This window comes from Gossypium hirsutum, chromosome A06 (genome assembly GCF_007990345.1).
Source record: "Gossypium hirsutum isolate 1008001.06 chromosome A06, Gossypium_hirsutum_v2.1, whole genome shotgun sequence".
In the NCBI taxonomy this organism is placed as follows: domain Eukaryota; kingdom Viridiplantae; phylum Streptophyta; class Magnoliopsida; order Malvales; family Malvaceae; genus Gossypium; species Gossypium hirsutum.
This window is the reverse complement of record NC_053429.1, coordinates 1,452,022-1,463,366: the sequence shown is the minus strand read 5'-3', so window position 1 is coordinate 1,463,366 and position 11,345 is coordinate 1,452,022. Positions and strand designations below refer to the sequence as shown.

The window sequence follows — 11,345 nt, the reverse complement described above, 5'->3', positions numbered from 1 at the left end:
TAAAAAGTACAAGTTATTTCTTCTTGTTCCTTTCATCACCGTCAATTCCCCTGCTACTACCTTTAGTAATCCATCTCTCAAAGTGATTATGAGCCCTTTAGATTCTAGGGCCCCTAATGAGATGAGATTTTTCTTCAAGCTAGGTACGTAGCGAACATCTGTCAAGACTTGGATTGAGCCATCGTGATTCTTCAATTGGATTGTACCCACTCCCATTGTCTTACAAGCACTATCATTGCGCATAAGAATAACTCCACCTTCTATTTCTTTAAGACTAGAAAACCAGTCCTTATTAGGATACATATGGTAAGTACATCCTGAATCCAAAATCTACTCATCCGTATGACATGCCATTGCCATGCCAACCAAGCTAAAGTCTGACTCCTCATCATGCTCTGCTACACATGCATTAGAAATAGCCTTGCCCTTTTGTAACTTAGGACAATTCTTTTTCCAATGCCCTTTCTCACGACAAAAGGCACATTCATCTTTGGCGGGTCTCCCTTTGGACTTTCCCCTTCTACCAGATTTGCTGCTGTGTGAACGACCTTTTACTGTTAAGACTTCTGCAGTTGTATCTCTGTGATCTCTTTTATCTTTATTTCGAGTCTCAGATCTATACAACGCACTACAGACTGCATCAAATATGATCGTGTCCTTCTCATGAAGCAATGTGGTGGTAAGATGATCATATTTATCAGGAAGGGAATTCAACAACAATAATGCCTTGTCTTCATCTTCAAATTTCTTATCCAAATTTAACAAGCCTGCTAAAATTTTATTGAATGAGTTCACATGGTCATTCATTGACATACCGGGAGCATACGTGAATCGAAAAAGTTTCTTTTTCATATAAAGCCTATTTTCAAGACTTTTCGTTTGAAACTTTTCTTCCAGTGTATCCCATAACTTCTTCGCTGATGTCTCCCTCATGACAGAGTACTTCTGCTCTTTGGCCAAACATAGGCGGATTGTACCACACGCCTGTCTATTAATCTTGGCCTACTCCTTGTCATCCATCTTGTCAGGTTTTTCTTCAAGGGCTATATCTAGCTCTTGCTAACATAAGACATCCAGGATCTCACATTGCCACATACCAAAATTATTGGTACTATCAAATTTCTCTACTTCAAATTTTGCATTGGTCACAGTAGTCCTTATTGATGACGATGCCTCTGCCATTTTTCTCCTCAATCCCAACTACTGTATATGTGAACAGTACCATATACGTGAATAGTGTCATAAACGGTCGTATTCCCCAAGTACAAATCTAGCTCTGATACTAATTGTTGCACGGAAGCGTGTAAAAGAGTAAAATTATTGTACTGAAAAATCACACTAAGTTCAATTCCCAGGAAAGAGAGGTGGATCACGAGGATCACTTAAGTACCAGGTCTTTCCTAGCCATAATATCCCTCTATCGTAATTTAATAGCACAATAAATCACTACAATCACACACACAAAATACGCAAAAATAAATAATAAAGAATACCAGAATTTTAACAAGGTTCAACAAATTTTGCCTATGTCCTCAAACACTATCAAATATATTTCACTCCAAAAATATAAGTGAAATTTACAAATAGGGAGAGAGAATAATGCTTTAAGTAGAGAATAACAAATATAGGATGAAGAAAATGAGAAATGGTTAGGCCTATTTATAGTTGAGGTTAATGGATCAACTTGGAAAGTCTCTATACAATTAGGGACCAAAATTGCAATTATCCTATGCCAAATTTCAAACCAAATTTCGCTGCCTTAAATGCTTTGATTTTCGGTGCCAAATTTTCTGACACCCATATATTTGACTTTTCAAAGATATGGGTAGCTTCTAATATGACTTGTTCACAAAAGAATTGATTTGTAGTGCCAAATTGTGCAAGTAAACTGTATTGTTTGTCAATTTACATCCAAGTTCTTAGGGAAAAAGACTGAGAGAGAGTGTGAGTTAGTTCAAAATATAAAAGTGAGGTTGAAACTTGATGATTGAGTTGAACTTAAATAATAGTTAGTGTTTGTCGATTTTATAGTGGATTTCTCTTGGTTAAACTCTACTATTTATCCCTGTAATTTGCAAAAGTTATGAATGTCCTTGCACATTAATTTGATTAGTTTTAATCTTTAAACTTTTCAAAATTTGAAATTTCAGTTCTCATCAAATAATAATTGTTAAATTCAATAAATTAAGTTATGCTATTTTCAAAATCCAATGCGATAAACATATTATCATATGTGTAATGCCATGTTAACTTGTTAATTCCAAATATTACTCATTGAAAATTCAGCTAATGGATGAACAATTGTCATTTGCATGAAAATTGAAATTTCAAAATTAAAAAAGTATAGGGACTTAGACTGATCCATTTGGAAAATACGAACTAAAGTTAGAACTGTACGAATAGTATAAGACTAGTAATTGAATTTTATCAAACAAATTTAATTCCTACTATTTGGGTAAAGACTAAAATTTCAAAATTCGAAAAACACAAGAACTAAAATTGACTATACAAAAAGTACAGAGACTAAAATTAATCAAATTAAAGTATAAGAGCTAAATTCACAATTTTCACAAAGTACAAAGATTAATAACATGTGAACAATTTCTGATGTTCATCTCAATTTTAAAAACTACTAGTAATCCTAGTTGCAACTGAACGAATATGTAATCGACAAAATCAACCAACCCCAATATTTATATTAAAAAAAAAAAAACAGCCATCTTCCTATTACCAAGCACGTTGTCTTGACTGTAACTTGAAGCGGTGGGCGTTTCATATATCCTGAGAAAATCATCCGCAGTTTTCTCTTCAACTTGTTTACCAGCCACTCTTCGTTCAAAAATGCTTGCTGTGGACTGTTTTAAAAGAAATTCATGTCTACTTCTTTGGGTTGATTCAATTGCAAATAATAAAATATTACAATTTTACATTAATTTTACTTTATTTTATTTACATTATTTTTAATGTAGTATATATTTATACTAATTTTATCAAATTAATAGTTAATTAATATATCTGTGTGCTCTTATCTTCTACTTTCAAACTAAAATTGTTGATAGTGTGACTACACAACTTGAGAAAAAAAATACATATTTTTGAATCGTGTATAAGTTAATGACTTAAATTGACTTAAATTGTATATGGAAATTGAATTATACGTGGAGTATTAAAGGATTTGTGTTATATTAATTCTAGAAAATTTTTTATACAATATTTAGAATTACTAATAATTCTTTTTAACTCTTAAATAAGAAGAGAAATGCGTTTTAACGCACTTAAATTTACTGTCTTTTCAAATTGACAACAATGTAACTTAACTAAGACTTAATTTAGATAATATATAATATTCTTAACGTATGAATCAAGTGTTTAAGATTCACTCATGCGGCATTGACTTAATATTTTTATTTGTAACCAAAGACTTGACTTATTTTGTTGAAAATTTAATATAAGGATAAATAGTGTTATTTAACCTTTTTTTTTCCTTCTTAAAACTGTGGGTTTTTCATTTAAATAAAAATGAAACCATGTTTTTTGGTTTATTTTGTTTCTAATACCTTATACTAATTTAAGAATGACATTGAAGATTAAAACAAAATTCAAGCCACCATGTGTGACCAATTGACTACCAACCAAGATGTCAAAGACACTTCACATAAACATAGTTCATTTAGTATATGGCAGCCACAAGCCTAAAAGTGATGGTTTTCAATTTAACACTTGTGAAGGGATAGATGAATATAGAATTTAATTTAGGATTAAGTTTATATATTGTTAGTGAATTATATTATAATAATTAAATTTATTTTTAATTAGATTATAGCATACTTATAAGGTGAGTATTTTTATCATTATGAAATTGAGATCAGTGACATCAAATTCAATATATATTTTAATTTATTGACACTGTATGAATTTATACAATATTAACTAAGTTGAAAATATTTTTAATATTTTTTCTATTAATTTCAACCTACATCATGCATGGATGCACACAAATATTCAATATCGGCACACGAAAAATTCATTCAACTTTGGCTAAGCAGCTTGAAATAAAATATAAAATAAAACCTATAATATTCTCCCAACTATATGTTTGTCTTGTTAGACCCACCAAACTATATATATACATGCAAAAACCCAAACTTTCCCATCACACACAAGTTCTCTATATACTTAACCAAATTAAAGCTTTGCATAATGGAACCTTTCAATATCCCATATCTTAGTTACTATCTTGTGTTGATTGCCATCACAACATTGTTTTTCTACACTAAGCTCAAAAGATCCAATGGCAAAGCTGCACCGGAAGCAGGTGGTGCATGGCCAATAATCGGTCACCTCCCGTTGCTAGGGAAACCTGTGGCCGCTCATGTAACGTTGGGAGCCTTGGCTGATAAACTTGGACCGGCCTTCATGATCCGGTTAGGTGTTCATCCGGCCTTGGTGGTGAGTTCACGAGAAGTAGCTAAGGAAATTTTCACCACCAACGACATGGCCGTTTCATCACGGTCCAAAATGGCAGCAGCGGAACACATGGGATACAATTATGCCATGTTTGGGTTCTCTCCTTATGGACAGTATTGGCGTGAAATGCGTAAGATAACAATGTTAGAGGTGTTATCGAACCATAGGATTGATCAGTTGAAAAAAGTTTTTGTATCCGAAATAGAAGGTTCGATAAAAGATCTATACAAGTTTTGGGTTAAGGAAAAGGATGGTGAATCGGGTTTAGCTTTCGTTGAGATGAAGAAACGGTTCTTGGACTTGACGTTGAACGTTATTCTTAGGACCGTTGCTGGGAAGAGGTATTCGGGTGTCGGTAAAGAAGAGCAACAAGTGGTGTCACGGTACCGTAAGGCCTTGAGGGATTTTTTTTACTTGTCGGGCATATTTGTGATAGGCGATGCCATTCCTTTCCTTCGAAAGCTTGATTTGGGGGGATACGAGAAATGGATGAAGAAAACGGCACAAGAGTTGGATGATATCGCCGAGGGATGGTTGAATGATCATAGGAGGGAAGGATATTGGGATGAAAGTAAAAAGGAGAAGGATTTCATGGATGTTATGAACTCTGTTCTTAAAGGTGCTGACCTTGCTGGTTACGATGCCGATACCATAAACAAAGCCACTTCTTTGGTACATTCTTTTCTCTCTTTTCTTTCCATTTTTGAATTTAATGTCAATCAAGACTTGAGTATTTAAATGTTATATGTTATGTATTTTTTGAAGCAAATGATTTTAGCTGGAAGTGACACGACAACAGTTACGTTAATTTGGGCACTTTCCTTGTTGCTAAACAAACCTCATCTACTCAAAAAGGCTCAAGAGGAATTAGACATACATGTAAGCAAGGACAGGTTTGTGCAAGAATCAGACATAAGTAAATTAGTCTTCATCCAAGCCATAATTAAAGAGACATTGAGAATGTACCCTCCAGCACCATTATCAGCACCCCGTGAACTCAATGAAAGTTGTACCATTGGTGGCTACGAAATCCCCAAAGGCACTCGGCTAATCATCAACCTACATAAGATCCAAAGAGACCCTAAAGTATGGTCTGGACCGTCAGAATTCATGCCAGAGAGATTTCTTACGACATACAAAGATGTTGATGTTAGGGGTCAACATTTTGAACTGATGCCCTTTGGTAGCGGGAGGAGAAGTTGCCCTGGAACATCTTTTGCACTTCAAATGTTGCATTTGACGTTGTCGAATTTCTTACATGCATTCGAGTTTTCGACACCGGAAAAAGGCTTGATCGACTTGACTGGCACTGTCGGATTGACCGACATGAAATCTACACCGCTTGAAACAGTCATCTCACCACGCCTTGCCCCTGAACTTTATATATGATCCATAAATCCAGGGGAGGCAAGATAAAATAAAGGGTGAATTCGGATTTTATACCTTTATTGTGTTTACTATGTTGAATTTTTGTTATTTGTTAAACGCACCTTTTCCTTTTATTTCTCACACACAATGTAACAATGTTTAAGTAAAATATAAATAATAAAATAAAATTTTATTTTCAAATCATATTTAATTTCCTTTTACATGGCTATCTGCTTCCATTCTCTGCCCCACCCTTGCCCCTTTAATTTCCTTTTAAGTAAAATATATGATTTGAAAATATATAAACTAAATGATAAATGATATGTTATAAATTTGAAGACGAGTCGGGCTATGCTTGGCTTGAGTTTTGAATATTGAACTTCGAGTTTGATTCATATTTTAAGTATGCTTAATTTTTTTTCAAAACTTATTTCTTAATCTTAATATTTTTTTTCTAATTTTAATGAAATAATTTTAACAATATAAACAATTGGATATGGATTTTGAAATCTAAAATGTAAGGGGACCAAATTCTTAGAAATAAAAGTACAGAGATAAAATTTCATATTTACAAAGAGTACAGGAACTTGTGTTACATTTTAACAAAAAAATTGTGGATGGAAATTGTAGGTGAAACTCTTTAAAGTCACGGACTGTTAAAGAACTATTGGGAAATGTTTTTTTTAATAATATATATACATGATTTAATGATGATAAATCAATGGTAAAAGTATCATGATAGCTTTTATATTAAGAGACGGATTGCATTTCATCCTCACTACTCAAAAAATGGGTAAGTTAGTTTTTGTATGTTAGCTCAAAGGGCAAATTGTTTTTTCGTTAAAAATTCTATTCAATTCTACTATTAAAAATTGGTCAATGTACGCTAGAATTAAATACATGTGGCACTTTATGTGAAACTGGCTGGTGATTCTATTAGCCACAGCAAGTTTTAATAATAAAAATGAATAAAATTTTTAATAAGAAAAATCAATTTCCTATTTGAATTAATAAATAAGAATTAATTTAATTATTTTTAAATAAAAATAAAATAAAATAAAACTTTTAATACAAAAATTGACTAAATGATTAATTTCCTCGATAATAATCAGCATCTTCTCTTCTCTGTTGGTTTTCTTTTTTTTTCTTCTAAGAGGAAAATATCAAATTTTGGGTTTTCTTTTCACGGCTTCAAAGTTCCAATTTCAGTAACGTATGTTAGTGAAATACCAATATAGGATGGTTATACCAATAACCGTGATGCAATGAGTAAAGTACAGCAGGAGCTAAACGATGAGTAAAGTACAGCAGGAGCTAAACGTTCAGATTGGTAAACATAGATTGTTAGTGATAGAATTAGACACCAACAATTTAGTGTTGGATTAATCATTAAAGAAATATTACGTTTATACCCTACAATTCCACTTTCGATTATCCATAAAGTTATTGAAGACTACACTACTAATAGATGTAATGTTTTAGTTGGCAGTTGTCATTGAAACTCCATCAAACGACGCAGTCGATATGTTTGAAGCAGTCGGGTTGACACGTCCTAAAACAACTCCATTAGAAATTCATTTAACTTCCCGTGTTTCTATATATAAGTGAATATTAAATATATTAATTAAAAACAATTTTTATAAAATAATTTCATGAGAATTATCTAATAACAGAAAATATTTTGTACTGATTTTTTTAAACACTAACAAAATTAACTTTTTTAGAAAAATAAATTATTTTCAAAAATCATTTTTTGACAACCATTTTCAAGAAAATAAAAGGAACCCAAGATTGGAATTAGTATAACCTGTGTTAAGAAATGACTTAAAATTGGTAGTGGATTGTTGTTGTTGGTAGTGGGTTGTTGGTGGTAGTGGATTAGTGGATGGTTGTTGGTGTCCATTTTCAACCACAAATCTTTGCCAAAGTTTTGGACAATTATGTCCTTGAACTCTCTTATAAATAGAGAGGTTCATTAGCCATATTCATCATCCCAAACCAAGAGAGAGCAAAGCTTGTTCTTTGAAAGCTAGGATTTTAGCTTTCGGGTTTTCTATAGGGGTTGAGAGTTGTGAGGTTCTCGGGTTGTGTCTTGAGTGTAAAACACTTGTAATCTTCATCTTGTTATAGTGAAATTTCTTTTCGCCTCTGCCCGTGGACGTAGGCATTAAAGCCGAACCACGTAAATCCTTGTGTTCACTTTATTTTTCGTTCCGGTCAATTTACTTGTAGTCATATCGGAGTTCTCGAATCGATCCTTTCCGCAACAAATTGGTATCAGAGCGTAGTTGAAGGAGTGATAATATTTTCTGAATTGCCCTGTGACTGCAGCTTTGTCTGATCTTTCACATCAGGAAGAAAATATTATCATTCATTCAAAGGTTCCAAATTATGGCTACAAGTGTTTCATCGACTAAGTATGATGTCGAGAAATTTACCGGGAAAAATAGTTTCAGTTTATGGCGCATCAAGATGCGGGCAGTGCTGGTTCAACAAGGATTGCTAAAAGCATTGTCTGGTAAAGATAAATTACCAAGCACGCTTTCGGAAGAGCAAAAGGATGACATGCTAGAAAGAGCACATAGTGCTATTCTGCTATGTCTAGGAGATGAAGTGCTACGAGAAGTAGCGGATGAGAAAACCGCGTCCGGTTTGTGGCTCCGGTTAGAGAGCAAGTACATGACGAAGTCATTGACGAACCGGCTCTACCTCAAGCAAAGACTCTATGCCCTGAAGATGGAGGAAGGTACACCTGTTTCCCAGCACCTGGATAAATTCAATTCCATTATCATGGATTTGAATAATATCGATAACAAAATCGATGATGAGGACCAAGCAATAATTGTTTTGTGTTCTTTGCCTCCCTCGTATGAGAATTTTGTTGATACAATGATGTACGGTCGTGATGACCTGACTCTAGAGGAGGTGAAAAATGCCTTAAGTTCCAGTGAGTTGAGGAAGAAAATCACTGGTAAGGTGGTCGAAAACAATGAAGGCGAAGGCTTGGTTGCTCGAGGAAGATCCAAGGCAAAGGGTGGAAGTTCAAGTAAAAGCCATCCTAGATCGCAGTCCAAGAAGAGAATACAGTGCTACTACTGTAAGAAGTACGGGCACATGAAGGTAGATTGTCCGAAAAGGAAGGAGAAATCAGAATCACAGGAGCAACAAAATGATCGTGCGAATGTAGCTGATGCAGATTCTTCAAGTGATGCCGAGATCGTTCTTGCAGTATCCGACTCTTACGCTGGTGGGAGATGGATTCTTGATACGGGAGCTACATTTCATATAAGTACTTCGAAAGATGCATTCTCAACATACGAGAAGCATTCTGGTTCAGTACTAATGGGAAATGACCACGCATGTCAAGTCATGGGGATTGGCACAGTTCGTATAAAGATGTTTGACGGTATTGTTAGAACTCTAACTGATGTTCGGCACATTCCAGAAATGAAGAAAAATTTGATCTCTTTGAGTACGTTGGACAAGAAAGGCTTTCGGTACTCTGCTGAAGGTGGAGTTCTCAAGGTATTCTCGGGTGCTTTGACTGTGATACGTGGTAATTTGGAGCGGGGCCTTTACTTCCTCGATGGTTCCTCGGTTACAGGTGTTGCGGGAGTGTCATCATCAGATGATCTAGATTCTGACACCACGAAGTTATGGCATATGCGGCTCGGGCATATGAGCGAGAGAGGCTTATCGGTGCTAAGCAAACGAGGATTATTGTCTGGGCAGTGTACAGGAAAGTTGAATTTCTGTGAGCACTGCGTCTTCGGTAAGCAGACTCGGGTAAAGTTCAGCACTGGGATTCACAAGACAAAAGGCACAGTGGATTACTTCCATTCTGACCTTTGGGGGCCTTCTCCGACAATTTCTAAAGGTGGTTACAGATATCTGCTTACCTTTATCGATGATTACTCGAGAAAGGTTTGGGTGTATTTTCTGAAGAGCAAGTATGAGGTTCTCATCAACTTCAAGCAATTTAAAGCTTTGATCGAAAATCAAACAGGAAAGAAGATCAAGCGATTCCGGACGGATAATGGCTTGGAGTTTTGCTCAGGTGAATTCAATGAGTTCTGCAAAAATGAAGGAATAGTGAGACACCGCACTGTTCGTCGAACACCACAACAAAATGGAGTTGCAGAACGCATGAATAGAACTCTCTTGGAGCGAGCTCGTTGCATGCGATCAAATGCTGGGCTCGGTGAAGAATTTTGGGCTGAAGCTGTTAATACTGCTTGTTATTTGGTTAACAGATCTCCGTCAACAGCTATTGAGCTGAAGACTCCTGAGGAAGTATGGTCTGGTTCTCCTGCTGATTACTCTGGTTTAAGAGTGTTTGGCTGCCCTGCGTATGCTCATGTAAATGAGGGAAAACTCAAACCGAGGGCGAAGAAATGCATATTTCTTGGATACGGCCAAGGGGTGAAAGGATACAAGTTGTGGTGTCCTGATCCGGTTTCGTCCAAGTTCATCATCAGCAGAGATGTGACTTTTGATGAGTCATCCATGCTTCGATCCACCACAAATTCCCGGGAAAAGGAGGAGTCAGATAGAATGGGAGATCACGGTGTTGAGAAGCAGGTGGAGTGTCAGGTGGACGCTCCAATTCCTACGGAAGGTACTTCAGTCCAGGATGATCAAGTTGAGGTGCAAGATTCCGATGAAGATGAGTCACCTCAAGAAAAACCATATAGCATTGCCACTGGAAGAACGAAGAGACAAATCAAACCAAATCCGCGTTACGCTAATCTGGTGTCTTTCGCGCTCAGTGTGGCGGAGTCCATTGGTATAGAACCTTCCAGTTATAATGAGGCTGTCACGTGTGATGAGTCGGCACAGTGGGCAATTGCTATGAGTGAGGAGATAGAATCTCTTCACAAGAACCATACTTGGGAGTTGGTTAAGCCGCCAAGTAACCAGAAGATAGTTGGTTGCAAATGGGTCTTCAAGAAAAAGGAAGGCATCCTAGGGGTTGAAGCAACTAGATTCAAGGCACGATTGGTTGCTAAAGGCTTCACTCAGAAAGAGGGGATTGACTACAATGAAGTTTTCTCCCCAGTCGTAAAGCATTCTTCCATTCGTGTATTACTTGCCATGGTGGCCAAGTCTGATCTAGAACTTGAGCAGCTTGACGTAAAAACGGCGTTCTTGCATGGTGAGCTCGAGGAAACAATCTACATGCGTCAACCAGAGGGTTTTACAGTTCCTGGTAAAGAAGACCATGTCTGTCTATTAAAGAAGTCTTTATATGGATTGAAACAATCCCCAAGGCAGTGGTACAAGCGGTTTGATAGCTTCATGATTCAGCATGGTTACACAAGATGTGACTATGATGCTTGTGTCTATCATCGGAAGCTCTCAGATGGTTCGCACATTTATTTGTTGCTGTATGTTGATGACATGTTAATTGCTTCCAAAAACATGTCGGAAATCAACAAGTTAAAGTCGCAGTTGAGTGGTGAGTTCGAGATGAAGGATCTGGGTGCTGCCAAGAAAATTTTGGGCATGGA

The 11,345-nt window shown here is 36.0% G+C and overlaps 1 protein-coding gene across 1 annotated transcript; it reads left to right on the top strand.

The window, feature by feature from the left end:
- The first annotated feature begins 4,169 nt into the window (after positions 1–4,169).
- LOC107944380 (cytochrome P450 CYP82D47) lies at positions 4,170–5,975 on the top strand. Its single transcript, XM_016878217.2, has 2 exons — positions 4,170–5,139; positions 5,233–5,975. The coding sequence occupies exons 1-2, from the start codon at positions 4,201–4,203 to the stop codon at positions 5,854–5,856; spliced, it is 1,563 nt and encodes a 520-aa protein (XP_016733706.2). The 5' UTR covers positions 4,170–4,200; the 3' UTR covers positions 5,857–5,975.
- The last annotated feature ends 5,370 nt before the right edge of the window (positions 5,976–11,345 follow it).

Bases quoted from the DNA above. Each gene is read 5' to 3' on its own strand.
- LOC107944380 (XM_016878217.2), top strand. From the start codon at position 4,201: ATGGAACCTTTCAATATCCCATATCTTAGTTACTATCTTGTGTTGATT. The intron at 5,140-5,232 runs GTACATTCTTTT...TATTTTTTGAAG, and splicing joins TAAACAAAGCCACTTCTTTG to CAAATGATTTTAGCTGGAAG.